Source organism: Hylobates moloch, unplaced genomic scaffold, assembly GCF_009828535.3.
Source record: "Hylobates moloch isolate HMO894 unplaced genomic scaffold, HMol_V3 SCAFFOLD_7, whole genome shotgun sequence".
NCBI classification, from domain to species: domain Eukaryota; kingdom Metazoa; phylum Chordata; class Mammalia; order Primates; family Hylobatidae; genus Hylobates; species Hylobates moloch.
This window is the reverse complement of record NW_026652282.1, coordinates 103,121,625-103,138,055: the sequence shown is the minus strand read 5'-3', so window position 1 is coordinate 103,138,055 and position 16,431 is coordinate 103,121,625. Positions and strand designations below refer to the sequence as shown.

The following is a 16,431-nucleotide window of genomic DNA, read 5'->3' as shown; positions in this document are numbered from 1 at the left end:
AATTGTCCACTGGCTTCGGATTTCAGCTCTCAAGCTTATGCGATTAGTTTTACTGCTTAGCAAACAAATGGGCTCTGGAAGACTGGCCTGGAAATCTAAATATCACTTAAACTGTTGAAACACAAGTTGTATGCCAGGCTGTTTGTCTGCAAGAGTAAATACCTTCTGTTTGAAGGTTGGAGAACATTTGTACTATAGGTCTTGGCTCAGCAGGTGCCCACTACTAGGTTATTGACAGGCAATGGACTCTGCCTTGCCATACAAATGGAAAAATAACAGATAGGTTCAAGTCAAGGACAAAAGATAAAGGCTGTGTGTGTGTACACCCCTTAGGCCTCCTCCTTCTTTCGACTGAATTATAACACTCAATCTCTTGTCCATCATTTAATACCCACACCCTGGGCTTTCTGAATTTATCCTCTGTTATTCTCCTTTTCTCCCTTTCTTATCTGTTGTTTGTTTCATAGCATTTCTCTTCTTAAGGAACAAGATGCTTTATCACTAGCTAAATAATTTTGTTTTCAGCAAGCAGATGGAAAAGGAATCTGTTGGTACCAGGGTACTTCCAAGCTCACTATGGATGGAACTACCTACTTGAACTATATGAAAGCCTGACCTGTGCAAACATTTACAATTACAGACTGAAACACCACAGCCTACTATGATTGTATTAAAGTAGCCCATAGACCCCATACGTTATTGCTGCCCTTCACCAAAAGTGTAGCCTAGCTCTTGTGTCACAGTAATCATATCTTGAATGGTTGTGATGGAAATTTCCATTTAACAAAGGTTTCTAAGATTTTAGTGATGCCCTACTTGTTTCGAGAAATATACATCTATAAAACTTTCTTTTCCTTCCACCTGGGAACCAAGGAATAGGGTAACAGTGAACATTCTGTTAGGTCTAGGCCCTCCACATTTCTGTCCTGCTGTTTCTTACTTTACAAGATGTCTTTCCTCTTCTCTGCTTTGATGCTTGATGGTAAGTCCCATGGCCACAATGAGAAGGAAAATGAGTATACAACCACAAAACAACCTCTGCATTTTCCTGGAGCTTCTGAGGGATTTACAGTTGAGGTACTCAATTTGCAGGTGAGATATCCAGGTGCCTCTTAATGCAGCAGGTCCCCCGGTTGCTCTGGGTAATTTGATATTTCTCTGTTCTTGCTCTACTTGTGTTCTGATCTAGCCTGAACCTGGAGCTGTTGCTGATTCTACCTCTAGGTCCATGGCACTTCCATCACTCCTTTTGGCAATGAAGTCTACACTACTCTTTTGTCTGAACTTGCTTCTAAATTTTGGCCTTATTCCAGCTTGTTCCTCCCCTACCAGCTTCCTTTTTGTGTTACATATCTTGAACAGTATCTGGCCTTTTTACTGTTCCACAGATACAGTTTCTTCTATTGAAGATTAGTGTCTTCTTAAAGAGTAAGGCAGCATGTCATAGCCACACACTCCTAGGTAATGAGGCTGGTCCTTAGAAAGATTAATGCCTAACATATGGGGTTTTATATATGAAATAAGCCAACCAAGTGAAAGTGTCAAGTAAGAAAACAGAGGGAAACAAATATTTTTCATCCCTTACTTTGGGAGCTGCTATGGGATTTCCATATATGATGTAATTTAAATCTCATGAGAACATTATTAGAAAGCTACAATTAGCCCCATTTTAATGATAAAGACATGAGGTTAACAGAATCTAGAGGTAGCTCATCCAAGGTCCCAAGGCTATAAATGTGTCTGATACAATGTTCCGGCTCTTAACCATTACACTGTACTGTTTCTATGCCTATTAAAAATAAGAAAATGAAGAAATACTTGAAAAGGTAAAACCAGCCACTTTTACTTAAGAGAATCATGTAATTACAAGTGTTCAAAAGAGGCAATTTCGAACACTTGGCCCTCTGTATATGGTGTGCTGGCTATGGATTATCAAACAACTGGTTAGATAAGGCAAGAGTAAGACTTCCTCTCAACAACTAAGATTCTACGATGCTGTATTTGGTAATGGTGATGTTTCACATGACAAATATTTATCCCTTTGCTGGACTGAGTAAGGGCACAAGCTAAATGGGGTTATAAATAATCAGCTTTATCTGTTGTAAGTCTAGATTTAAAAACTAGATTTGTTTCTAAAGCTAAAATTTGGCCTCCTACTCCCTCACTACAAACCAGTTTTTGAGATAACTGGCTTCTAGTAAAAGGTAGACATCCTTTATTGGTTCAGGTGAATAAATTAGAAAAATGACAAAATAGTAGCTGGGCTTGCAGGAGGAAGCCACCAGGACTGACAGTCCAAGACAGAAAAAAGAAGAGAGAGAGACCAAAGAGCTTTAGACAAGCTTGCCTTGTTTTTTCTACACATTTATTTTGTTTTTTGGATAAAACACAATCCTTGAGAGTGTAGGAATGGACAGATAAACTGGAAATATTCTCCCCTAGACGCCTCTCCGTAACTCCCTTCCTCAATCAAAGAGAAACAAAATCCCCTTTGTATGAACTCATAGACACAAGAAAGATGAAAAAGAGTCCTCCTCCTAGGTGATTATAAAGATGTACTTTGTTGATGAGGCAGCAGAGTAGAAGTTAAACTTATATCTCTAGTTAAATTGTTAGGGCTTGAATCCTGGCGTTGATAATTACTCTGTAACACTGAGCAAGTCATTTAATCTCTCTGTGTGTCAATTTGCTTAAACACAAAATGATAATTACAGGAAGGGATTTGGGAACATGATGACAACAGCAGCACAGGTTTTGAATCTCTAAATTCTCAGAAATAAACATAACAGCTAGATATCAAATTTAAAACTCATGCGTAACACTTGCGACAAAGTAGGTAACAAGATATTACCACAATCCCAAAATACAAGCATATGAGCATGATTGATACCAACATGGTAAGAACAGCATGATATCAAGAATTGTGCAGAATAAAGCAAAAGGAAACAACAGGGCATTTGATTAACCTAAGAACACATAGAGAAAAAAAACGTTCACTAGAAATATAGCTGACTTGAACTGAGAATAGCAGCTGAAACCGGTTGGGAATAGAAGAAAGTAGATAAAGATATGATATAGATGATGTTAAGTAAAAATGATGTAGCCCTGAATTGGAATTGAAAGTATACATATGAACTCATGAGGTATTATCTCTGTCTAGCTACATATCTAACTATCTCCTCCAGCTCTATCCATGGAAAACACTAGAAACATTAAACAAGAAGCAATAAGCACTCTAACATTCACATTGTGGACTTGAAACACCATGTTCCATCAAAAGAAAAGCATTTTAAATAATTGGCTGATTCCAGGTCAGGCACATATTATCATATAAAATAGTGAGTATGCTACCAAGAACTATTAGGGTCGTGTTAAAAGAACTCATAGACTAATTTGAAGCCAAATTTATTAAACAAGTATGGGAAAGTGAGACTCAAAAAGGATTACAGTAGGGGCATTATGACAGCAAAATGTCATTATTGGCAACTCCAAGCTCTTGTTCCCCCACAGAAAAATGTTTTTTAAAGCTTTAAAAAGTAGAATTTATCAGATCTAACCTTGTCAGAACTCTGGAAACAGTCAAAGATTTAGAACAACTAAGAAAACAGTGAATCAAGAAAAGGGCAATTTCATAACACAAAACTTTGTGGCATTTTTAGTAGCCCTTGGCATGCTCTCTCTAGTATGGTAATAATCTTGAAGAAGGAAGCCTGCATTCCCAGTGTGCGAGACTGATTTCAGGATGTAAAGGGAGCAGAACAGACTTCATTCGCAAGTTATTGCATATGCCTGTTCTAACCTTCCTGGAGAATACTTGAGGAATAGACACAAGGTAATCATACCTGTTTCCCTTAACTTAGAGGTCAGGCTGAAAAAATGACAGGCTTTGCAAAAACATTCTGCAAGCTGGAATATCCAGGAGAAATCTGGAGCTAAATATTATGGAAAAAACATACAATAGTCTACCTAAGTATATTCCACCCAAAAGAGGAGAGACTTTTGGGGAATCAGTACATTTAAAAGGACCCGTGTAATCAGAAGAATCAGTATCATTAAAAAGACCATATTGCCCCCCAAAAATCTATAGATTCAATGTGATTGCTATCAAAATAACAACAACATTTTTCAAAGAATTAGGAAAACAATTCTGAAATTTATATGGAATCAAAAAAGAGCTCGAATAGCCCAAACAATCCTAAGCAAAAGGAACAAAGCTGAAGGCATCGCATTACCTGACTTCAAATTATACTATAAGGCTATAGTAACCAAAATGATGTGGCACTGACATAAAAATGGACACATAAAGCTATGGAACAGAATAGACAACCCAGAAATAAAGCCACATACCTAGAGCTAACTGATATTTGACAAAGTCTACAAAAACATACACTGAGGAAAAGACACCCCATTCAACAAATGATGCCAGGAAAATTGGATTGACACATTCAGAAAAGTGAAACTGAGCCCCCTATCTTTTACCATATACAAAAATGAACTCAAGGTGGATTAAAGACTTAAATATAATATCTGGAACTATAAAAATATTAGAAGAAAACCTAGGTAATACCCTTCTGGACATTAACTTTGGCAAAAAATTCATGATTAAGACTTTAAAAGCAAATGGAACAAAACAAAAATAGGCAAATGTGACTTAATTAAACTAAAAAGCTTCTGCACAGCAAAGGAAATCATCAACAGAGTGAACAGACAAGCTGCAGAATTAGAGAAAATATTTGCAAACCATGCACCCGTGAAAGCACTAATACCCAGAATCTACAGGGAACTCAAAACATCTCAACAACAACAACAAAAACATCCAAGTAACCCCATTAAAAAGTGGGCAAAGGACATGAACAGACATTTTTCATAAGAAGAAATACAAATGGCCAAGAAGCATATGAAATAGTGCTCAACATCACTATTCATCAGAGAAGTGTAAATTAAAACCACAATGAAATACCACCTTCTACCATTCAGAATGACTATTATTGAAAGCCCAAAAAATAACAGATGTTGGTGAGGATACAGAGGAAAGGGAACCTTTATACTCCACTGTTGGGAATGTAAATTAGTATAAACTCTATGGAAAACAGTATGGAAATTTCTCAAAGAACTAAAAATTGAACCACCATTTGATCTCACTACTAAAAAGACCCACTTCTCTTCATCTTTGTAGATTTGCTTTGTACAGAAGCACTCCTTCCAAACAATAATCCCACTACTGGATATCTACTCAAAAGAAAAAAAATCATTATATATTAAATATTGCACCATTGTATGTTTATTGCAGCACTATTCACGATAGTAAAAATATAGAACCAATCTAAGTGATCATTAATTAATGATTGGATAAAGAAAATCTGATATGTATATATAATGAAATACTACTCAACCATAAAAAAGAGTGATATGTCTTTTGCAGCAACATGGATGGAACTAAAGGTCATTATTTTACGTGAAATAACTCAGGAACAGAAAGGCAAATACTGCATGTTCTCATTTATGAGTGAGAGCTAAATAATGTGTATACACATGTATAGAAAGTGGAATAATAGACATGGGAGACTTGGAAGAGTGGGAGGATGGGAAGAAAATGAGGGTTGATAAGTTACTTAATGGATACAATGTACACTAGTTGGATAATGGTTACAGTAAAAGCCCAGACTTCACCATTAGGGAATATATCCATGTAACTAAACCACTCTTGTCTCCACTAAATCTATAAAGAAAATTTTTAAATTAAAAAACATATATATCTAAAAGACCCATATATACAGGGAAATTTAGAAAGCCACATGCATGCTGAGAAAAGACCTGAGATGATGCTATGCTACCAACTAAGGCTGATCCTTAAGGCCAGTTCAATCATGGTTAAATATGGAAGGAGTGCTTTTGTATAAAGCAAATCTACAAAGACTAACAGAAGTGAGTCTTTTTAGTCTGTTTCTTGTTCTTTGGATCTTTTTAGCTCTTGGAATTCAAGGAACTATCTGTCAAATATTAAGGAAACACATACATAAGGAAGTTACTTACACATAGCAATGGATATAGAATTTACAAAATAGGAAAGTCACTAAACAAAAAGACTACTAGCCTTCCACAACAACAACAAAACAAAACAGTAAACCCTGGGGAAGGGGGATAATCTGATTTCCAGAGTTACCACATTATAATATTCAAATGTTCAGTGTTTAACCCCCATCCCCCCCAAAAAAAAAAAAAAAAAAACCAAAGGTATACAAACAGCGAAGTATGGCCTATTTAAAGAAATAAAATAAGAAACTATACCTGAGGAAGTCTAGACATTGAACTTACTAGAACATTGCTTTAAAACAACTGTCTTAAATATATTCAAAGAGCTAAAGGAAACATAGGCAAAAAACTAAAGAAAATAGGGGAAACAATATATAAACAAAGTGAAAATATAATAAAGGGATAGAAATTATGAAAAAAACAAATTCTGGAGCTGAATATTGTAAAAACTAAAATAAAAATTTCATGAGAGTGGTTCAACAGCAAACTGGAGCAGACAGAAGAAAGAATAAGTGAACTTGAAGATAGTACAATTCAAATTATTGACTCCAAGGAGAAAGATAAAAGAACAAAGTAATGTGAACCAAGCTTAAAGAGTCCTGTGGAACACCATCGAGTGGGGTAACATATACAGTTTAGAAGTTCCAAAAGGAGAAGAGAGAAAGACAGGAAGAAATAATATTATGAATAAATAGCGGCTAAAAACTTCCCAAATTTCATGAAAGATATGAATCTATAAAGCTAAGGTAAATAAACTTCAAGTAGCATGAACTCAAAGAGACCCACATTACCATATTATAATCAAACTAGTGGAAGACAGAGATAAACAGAGAGTCATAAATACAGCAGGAGAGAAGTGAAACATCACATACAAGTGATTACCGACATGATAAGCACCATATTTCTCATGTAAAACTGTGGAAGCCCCAAAAAACAACCGTCAACCAAGAATTCTACAACTGTCAAAACTATCCTTCAAAAACAAAAGAGAAATGAAGACTTTCCCTGATTTTAAAAGCTTGAAGTAACTTCATACCACTAGAAAGACTCTAAAAGAAATACTAAAGGGATTCCTTCATCAGAATACACTACAACACAACAACAACAACGACAATTCTCTGTTTAAAAATGGACAAATTATTTGAATAGACATTTCTCCAAAGAAGATATTCGACTGGCCAATAAGGACATGAAAAGATGCCCAAGAACACTAATTATTAATAAAATGCAAATCAAAACCAAAATGTAATACAAGTTCATACCCATTAGAGTGGTTATTACCCAAAACAAAACAGAAAAAGACAAATATTGACAGGATGTGGAAAAACTGAAACTCTTGTTGGTGGGAATGTGCAATTGTGCAGCTACTGTGGGAAACATTATGGTGGTTCCTCAAAAAATTAAGCATAGAATTATCTTATGATCCAGTGACTCTACATTTAGGTATATATACTAAAGATTTAAAAGCAGGGACTTGAACAAATATTTATACACCAGTGTTCATAGCAGCATTATTCACAATAGCCAAAATCTGGAAACAGCCTGAATGTCTATTGATGGATGAATAGATTTTTTAAATGTGATATATACACACAATATAATATTATTTTGTCTAAAAAATAAATTATAATATACACTACAATATGGGTAAACCTTCAACACATTATGTTAAATGAAATTAGGCAGGCAAAAAAAGACAAATATTGTATAATTCCACTTACACGAGTTTCCTGGAATATTCAATTCACAGAGACACAAAGGAGAATAGTGGTTACCAGCAATTGTTGGTAGTGGGGAATAGAGAATTATTTAATGGGTACAGATTTTCAGTTTGGGGTAATGACAATTCTGGAGATGGATAGTGGTGGCAGTCACACACAACAATGTGACTGTTCTGAATATCACCAAATTGTACACTTGAAAACAGGTAAAATGGTAGATTTTATGTTATATGTATTCTACCAGAATAAAAATTTAAAGATAAATGGATACATAGACAGATAGATTGATAGATAGATAGATGATAGATAGATAGATAGATAGATAGATAGATAGATAGATAGATAGATAACAGCAAAAGATAAATAAGAGGGTATGATAGAAATGACACGTAAGCCAAGGGTCAGAAAGTTCAAGCCCACATTTCAGAACATTCAGGAAAGCACTTTAAAATGATGTATGTGTAACCAAGCTTATACCTTATTCTTTCCTACTTTCTTATTAAATTATCTATGAATATATAGAAAAAGTAAAAAAAATTCATAATAATGAAAAAACACTGAAAATGAATATCAGAATTTGGAAGGAAGGCCTACTAAATAAAAGATCCAAGGAGTTGAACAAAGGTTAACAACCAGTGGCTGAAACGTGGGTTTCTACTTGAAACAGCAGACTCAGGCTTAAAGTTGATAAGGTGCTTTGAGTCAGGCAATAGGCACTGAAACAAATATCCAAGGTCAGTTAGGATATTTATATCTAGTCCTCTACTACTCAAGTACCAATCTTGAGTAAGGCAAAATATGATGCACAGGCCACACACCTAGTACCTCTCCTTGGCGGTGTGGTTTCCACAACTATAATGATGTACATCAAATAAGAAATGCGAAGAGCACAGGTAGTAGTGAAGACTTGTAGATACAATTTTTCATTTTTATGTTTGTGTTCTTCCTATCCCAGTGTCAGAAAATAAGTGGTAGAAAATTGCAGAGCCGCACAATGTAAATGTATCTGTTACTTCAGAAGTTGAGTTAGGAAACAACCGCGCAAATCTTTCTCCCAGTTTAAAGTCCAAGGATAGAGATGCCGTGTTTTTTTCTTTCGTGTGCATCAGCTTGTTTATTTTCACTACTTTAAAAATGAGAAAATATTGTGAAATGGTTCTATGAAGTGGTATACCTATCTCTCAATTGTAATAACTGCTTCTGAGCCAGGTATTTGCTCTTTTAGAAGAGAGTTTAAGTTTTATTTATTGGTATTTATGATTCAGACTATCTGGCAGTCTTCTCCCAGTGGCCACTAAGTAGGTCCAAGGAGAGAAAAGAGAAAACATTTACAAGGAGCCCATGGAAAAGTGCTAAAGACTCTCTACGCTTTGATTCTTCAGTACAATTTTAAGAAGAAACAGTCTTTTAGGCTCAAGCTTATGGCATCACAGAGAAAATATTTAATGAGCCAGGCATGGTGGCATGTACCTGTAGTTCTGGCTACTTAGGAAATTGAGGCAGAAGGATCACCTGAGCCCAGGAGTTTGAGGCTGTAGTGTCCTATGATTGTGCTTGTGAATAGCCACTGCACTCCAGCCTGGACGACATACTGAGACCCTGTCTCTTTAAAATAATGTTTAAGTATAATAAAAAAACAGAGAAACAGAAAGATATAGGTAACAAAAACAATACAAGGAGATGCAAATGTACCAATGGTTAAAAAGAACAGAAATCCAAAAACACAAAAACTGACATGAATGTGTGATATGAAGAAAATCTATTATTGTGTCTTTACCCTGCATTCTTCAAAATTAAGAATGAGTATAAAACAAAACAAAGTATAAATCAGTAAATAAGCATGGAAAATGGAAATTGAAACTGTAAAGTTTAGGTGTCCTAAAGGGGGAACAAAACCATTTGAAATGAATAACTAAATATCAGAAGTGAAATTCTCTGGATCTAAGGAAACAATGCTTAAGAATAGGAAGAAAAATGTCAACTTTTATTCTGGATAAATTAATAGAAAAATAGGTCTGTATGTAGACATAAACTAGTAAAATTTTGGATTTGAATATACATAAAACATCCTAATATATTCAAGCAAATAAAATTCGGTTACTCTTCCAGATATACCAACCTGATTTTTACTCCTTTCTTAAAATAATGGCACAAGAAGATACACATTTTAACAAAAAAGTGTATTTTCAAACCATTACCTTTGACCATTCTATGTTGTTGCCCCAAAACAGAACACATTAACTAAAGTACGCACAAATCTGCTGTGGAAATTAGGCAAATATGCTTTATAGATGGCACAAATAACAAGAAATTTATCTTTGAAATAAGTAAAGTTGGCCTTACCAAAAAATTGGAGCTTTCATCTACTCAAACCTTTGCCCTGAAAAAAACAGTGTGGGATCACAAGAATTATTCTGATCTTGGAAAAACCACTAATAACTCCAATAATAAGAAGATGTGGGTTTTGGTATTTTATAAGTTGGAGAACATGTTGCTGGGACCTTTTTAGCCTCACACAACCTTATTAGAAACAGCTACACCAAGAACTTTAAGGACAAATATGGCCACAACAAATATAAATCATTTGCTATCTCCCTAGAATAGCTGTTTCTTGACATAGTAGATAACTTCCCTAACCTGTAGAACTGTTTTTATTTTCTGTTTTATTTGTTTGCTTTACGACCTTCTTTAACTTCATCCTCACTATTGTATTATGAAAGAATTCCAGTATTCAGAAAAAATTAAAGAATTTTGCAGTGCACAATTGTATATCTGCCTAAATTATACAATTACCATTTTACTATTATTTCTTTAATTTTCAAATTTAAGGTATACTTTAAACATAGTAAAATGTGTCCTTTTTGGCATTTAGTTATGCCAGCTTTGTCAAACACCTTCAGTTATATAATACCCACCACAATCAAGAAATAGAACTTTATTTTATCCTTTAAATTCCTCCATATCCATTTGTATTCTATCCCCATCCCCCACTCCCAGATCCTAGCAATCATTGGCCTGTTTTCTATCTTGAGGGTTACCAAATTTAATAAAGAAAAATACATGTTTTTGAGAACACTTATACTATTTTAAATAATTTATCTGAAATTCAAATTTAACAGAGTATTCTATATTTTATTCAGCAGCCTTTCTGTACTTATCATTTTGGTGCCCTATTAAAAAAAATATGCAGCCAAACCAAAACTTCAAATACATTTATTCCTGTGTTTTCTTCCATAAGATTTATCGTTTTCTATTTTACTATTAGGGCTATAGTCCAATTTTAATTTTGCATAAGGCATGAGATTTATGTTAAGGTTCCTTTTTTCTTTTTTTGAATGGAAATGTCTAATTGTTTCAGCATATTTTCTTTAAAATATTATTATTTCTCCATTTAATTGCCTTTGCACCTTTGTCAGAAATCAAATGGTCATATCTCTGTGGGTCTAATGTTGATCTCTCTGTTCTGTTCCCTTTATCCTTTTTTTTTAATCAATGCTGCACTGTTTTGATTACTTCAGCTTTAGAGAAAGTTTTGAAATTATGTATTGTTCAAAATGTTTTGGCTATTCTAGTACATTTGCCTTTTCATATGAATTGTAGGGTTAGTATTTTTTAAATTTTTGAACAGAGATCCTGTAGGGATTTTGATTGACATTAATTTGACTCTATAGATTTATTTGGAGGAGAGTTTACATCTTCATCACAATTAGTCTTTGAGTTAATGAATAAATTATATCTCCTCATTTATTGGGTCTTTAGAATCATTTTTAATATATCAGCAATAGCATATATAACTAAAATTAGATATATTACCAGCTATACAAAATAAAATAATTATTAGAGAATAATATGAACAATTGTACACCAAAAATTAGGTAGACTAGATGAAATAGAAAACTTAGAAATGAAGAACTTACCTAGACTGACTCAATAAAAAGCAGAAAAACCCAACAGGTCTTTAACAATATATATATTGAATCAGTAATTAAAACCCTATGAAAAATTTAAAAAACAAATAACACAAATTCTTCTCAAACTCTTGCAAAATATACAGCAGAAACCACTTCCTGACTCATTATATGAGGTTAGCCTTGCCTTGATTGCAAAGCCAGAAAAAGATATCAGAACAAAATAAATTTACAGACAAATATTTCTTATGAAGTTAAATGCAAAAACTCTCAAGAAAATACTAACAAACGGATTCCAACAGCATATTTAAAGGATTATACACCATTACCAAATGGGATTTAACCCAGGAATACAAGGGTAGTTCAACATAAGTAAATCAATCAATGTAATATACTACATTAGTAGAACAAAAGAAAAACAACACGTGATCTTCTCCTTGGTGCACAAAAGGCATTTGCCGCAATCCAATATACTATGAAGACAAAAGCACACGTAAACTAGGATGTGGGTAGTGATGACGGTTATGCAACATTGTGAATATAATTAATGCCACTGAATTGAATTGTACACATAAAATGATTAAAATTCCATAACTTAAGAAGTCACAACTGAAAATTTGAAACAAACATTACAATGAATTAAAACGATTAAATACGTTAAATCCATGAGTATATATTTATATTCAAAGATAAGTGACTTGTTCAACTTTGGAGCTTCACCCTTATTTTATGTTGAAATAGGTAAATAAAGGAAAAGATGAAGCATTTATCCTGCCACTTCTGTATGAATTTTACCCCTCCATAATGAATTAGGAGATGAAGTGATGCATCTATTTATAAGTAAACAAGTGATAGCAGAATTAGAACTTTTGCCATTTTCAATCGTAATGAATTACTCAGTCTAGACAGTCCGCATTAGTAGCTGCAACATCACAAATAGAGAAGCAAATATCATGTTCTTTATGATGAAAAAACACACCACCACCTACAGTTTTACTAAAAAGATCAAAACTGAGTCTAACCTGAGGTAGACTTCAGGTCCAGCCTCCAATTTGCAGAAAAGACTAAAGACAGAAAAATGTGCTTAATTACATCACGAGTATACAGTATATTCTTCAGATTCTCCACCAAATAAGTTTTAATAAGAGCAAAGGTTTAGAGGAAAAACATATTGATTAAATAAAATTTATAAAAATGTTTCATAAAAATTGATAACTCTAAATATAAGGAAGCTGCTACTATAAAAGTAAGATAGGTGTTATTTTAGAGGGAGAGGGGAGAAGTTTTTGAATGGACAGCAAAATTGGAAGGATTTATGGGGTTGGTGATATGATTCTGTTTCCTAACGGGTTGGGTACACAGGAGTTTGACTTATAATAAGTCACTATGCTATATATGCCTTCAGTGCATTTTCATAATTCATTACATTTTGCAATAACGTATTACAAATAAATTATTTACAGAGAGAAATGTATTCACAACATTTTTGAAGTGGCAATATTAATGGTACTACCTTAAGGGAGGAAACTGTAAGAGTTAAGTGAGAGCATATATAAAGCACTTTGATATGACTGGCATGTTTAGAATTCTGTTATTATTATGGCACATCTTATTTATTATTCCAAAACTAATAGTTAAGTCTGTATATAGTTATATTACCAATTTAAACACATTTGCTACCTCATAATTAGCACAACCATAGAGGTAATATATTCATCCTTATATTAAACTATAAAATATATACTGTATATAAATATATACTGTATATACTGTATGTGTACTGTATATAAAATAACAGTACATATTGTGCCCATATTTGGCAAAATATGTACTGTTAAAATACAGTCATGTACCACTTAATGATGGGGATATGTTCTGAGATATCTGTCCTCAGGCAATTTGGTTGCTGTGCAAACATCGTAGAGTATATTTTACAACCTAGATGGTATAGCCTACTCCATACCTAGACTATATAATATAGCCAGTTGCTCCTAGGCTAAAAAAGAGTACAACATGCTACTGTTCTGAATATGGTAGGCAATTATAACTCAATAGTAAGTGTTTGTGTATTTAAAAACATCCAAACATAGAAAAGGTACAGCAAAAATATGCGATAAAAGATTTTGAAAAGTACACCTGTATAGAGCACTTACTGTATAATCTAGGTAAGTCGTTGAGTGATTAGTGAATTTGTGACGGCCTACACTGTACACTTAGGCTACACTAAATCTATAAAATAATATTTTTCTTCCTTCGATCTTAGGTTAATTGTAACTTTTTTCCTTTATAAACATTTTTTTGAGACAAGGTTTTACTCTGTCATCCAGGCTGGAGTGCAGTAGTGTGATCATGGCTTACAGCAGCCTCTACTTCCCAGGTTCAAGTGATCCTCCCACCTCACCCACAGGAGTAGCTGGAACTACAGTCCCAAACCACCATGACCAGCTAATTTTTAATTTTTTTGTAGAGACAAGGTTTCACTATGTTTCCCAGGCTGGTCTCAAACTCCTGAACTCAAGCCATTCGCCTGCCTCAGCCTCCCAAAGTGCTGGGATAAGAGGTGTGAGCCACTGTGCCCAGCCTATACACTTTTTAACTCTTTTATATTAACAATTAACTAAAATACAAACACATTATATACCTGTACAAAATACTTTCTTTCATTAATTTTATTTTATAAGCTTTTTCTATTTTTAGTTTTTTTTTCAACTTCCTAAAAGTTTTGTTAAAAAGTAAGACATAAACACACATTAGCCAAGGCCTACACAGAGTCAGGATCACCAGTATTATTGTCTTCCACCTCCACATCTTGTCCCACTGGAAGGTCTTCAAGGGCCATAACACACATGGAGCTGTCATCTCCTATGACAGCAATGTCTTCTTCTGGAATAACTCCTGAGGGACCTGCCTGAGGCTGTTTTACAGTTAACTTTTTTTTTTTTAAGTAAGTAAAAGGAGTACACTCTAAAATAATGTTTAAAATTATAGTAAATGCAGGCTGGGCACTGTGGCTCACGCCTGTAATCCCAGCACTTTAGGAGGCCAAGGCAGGCAGATCATTTGAGGTCAGGAGTTCGAAACTAGCCTAGGCAACGTGGAAAAACCCCATCTCTATCAAAAGTGCAAAAATTAGCTGGGCATGGTAGTTAATACCTGTAGTCCCAGCTACTCAGGAGGCTGAGGCAGGAGAATCATTTGAACCTGGGAGGTGAACAGGTTCAAACTTTTCAGTGAGCAGAAATTGAATCACTGCACTCTAGCCTGGGCGACAGAGCAAGACTGTCTGAAAAAAAAAACAAAATATAGTAAATACATAAACCAGTAACATAATTATTTATCATCATTATCAAGTATGAATGTTATGTACTATACATACTTGTATAATATGTGTCCTATTTTTATACAGCTGGCAGCATAGTAGGTTTGTTAACACCATCATCACCACTTGTGAGTAATGCATTGTGCTACAACTTTAAGACAACTATGACTGACATCACTAGGCAATAAGAATTTTTAAGCCCCATCATAATCCTATGGGATCACTGTGATATATGCCATCTGTCATTGACTGACGCCTCATTATGCAGCACATGTCTGTATCTGTTTTGCGATAATAATGGTGAGTTAGGACCGCAATGCAAGATGGCAGCCACCACGGGCTCAGAATGTTTATGAAAACCAAATATACAGCCTTAAAATAAAATATGGACCTAAATCATTCCCTTTTGTAAAATTTGTAACAAAATTTAATATGAATGGAGTCAATAGTTCTTTTTTTTTTTTTAATTTCAATAGCTTTTCGCCAAACAGGTGATGTTTGGTTACATGAATAAGTTCTTTAGTGGTGATTTCTGAGATTTTGGTGCACCCATCACCTGAGCAGTGTACACTGTACCCAGTATGTAATCTTTTGTCCCTCACCTCACTCCCACCCTTTCCTCGAAGTCCCCAAAGTCCATTGTATTATTCTTTTGCCTTTGATCCTCATAGCTTAGCTCCCACTTATGAGTGACAACATACGATATGTGATTTTCCATTCCTGAGTCACTTCACTTAGAATAATGGTCTCAAATTCCATCGAGGTTGCTGCAAATGCTATTATTTTGTTCTTTTCATAATTGAGTTATATATATGGAGTAGTGGACCCAAGCGCCATATCAATGCTATCAAAATGGCAAAATTCATGTTGTATTAAAGCTTTCCTGCAAGAGCTTTGGCACCTAATGATGTCTAAAGAAAATATGAAACTCCTTCAGCCAACTGAAGGTCAGTGTTACAGCACTTAATCAAAAATAAAAGAACACAGACCTTCCTCCTTCCCCCCACCATTCAATTAAGGAAGTCTTCATTTTCCACAGTAGTAAATTTTCTAGATACGTCTTGTAGACCTCAAAGTACTGGAAAGGGAATTCCTATTCAAAGGAAATTTACCTTAAGGTACTGTAAGTGACACTGAATTTTTGTCCATTTCAAATACGTAAGTTGTGCTATAACAAATCATCTTGTCAAGTGTAACCACTGTCTATGTACTTGAACTTCTGGAATGAATACAATATATTTAAGTTGTTCCCGTCATAACTAGCGGGACACATCTAACTCAACTGTGAAAATACATATTACACAATCACGTTGTTGCTAATTACATGGCCCAAGATCTCTGCCTTTTCTTGCTAGCCCTCACCCCTGCTTCTCACCTTCCCTGCAATAGCCCTCTAGCCTGGGGCCTTGTTAGATTAGATTAGATGTGAAGGTTTCAGGTCACAGCCTGT

The 16,431-nt window shown here is 34.5% G+C and overlaps 1 protein-coding gene across 1 annotated transcript; it reads left to right on the top strand.

The window, feature by feature from the left end:
• The first annotated feature begins 948 nt into the window (after nucleotides 1–948).
• On the top strand, nucleotides 949–15,948 carry LOC116811176 (ubiquitin-conjugating enzyme E2 variant 1). The gene is made up of 3 exons (XM_032756259.1): nucleotides 949–1,092; nucleotides 15,291–15,433; nucleotides 15,792–15,948. The coding sequence occupies exons 1-3, from the start codon at nucleotides 949–951 to the stop codon at nucleotides 15,946–15,948; spliced, it is 444 nt and encodes a 147-aa protein (XP_032612150.1).
• The last annotated feature ends 483 nt before the right edge of the window (nucleotides 15,949–16,431 follow it).

Coding starts and splice junctions, on each gene's coding strand:
- LOC116811176 (XM_032756259.1), top strand. CDS start 949: ATGTCTTTCCTCTTCTCTGCTTTGATGCTTGATGGTAAGTCCCATGGC. Junction 1,093..15,290: donor TTGAGGTACTCAATTTGCAG/GTGAGATATCCA, acceptor ATGGTGAGTTAG/GACCGCAATGCAAGATGGCA. Junction 15,434..15,791: donor ATGAATGGAGTCAATAGTTC/TTTTTTTTTTTT, acceptor ATTGAGTTATAT/ATATGGAGTAGTGGACCCAA.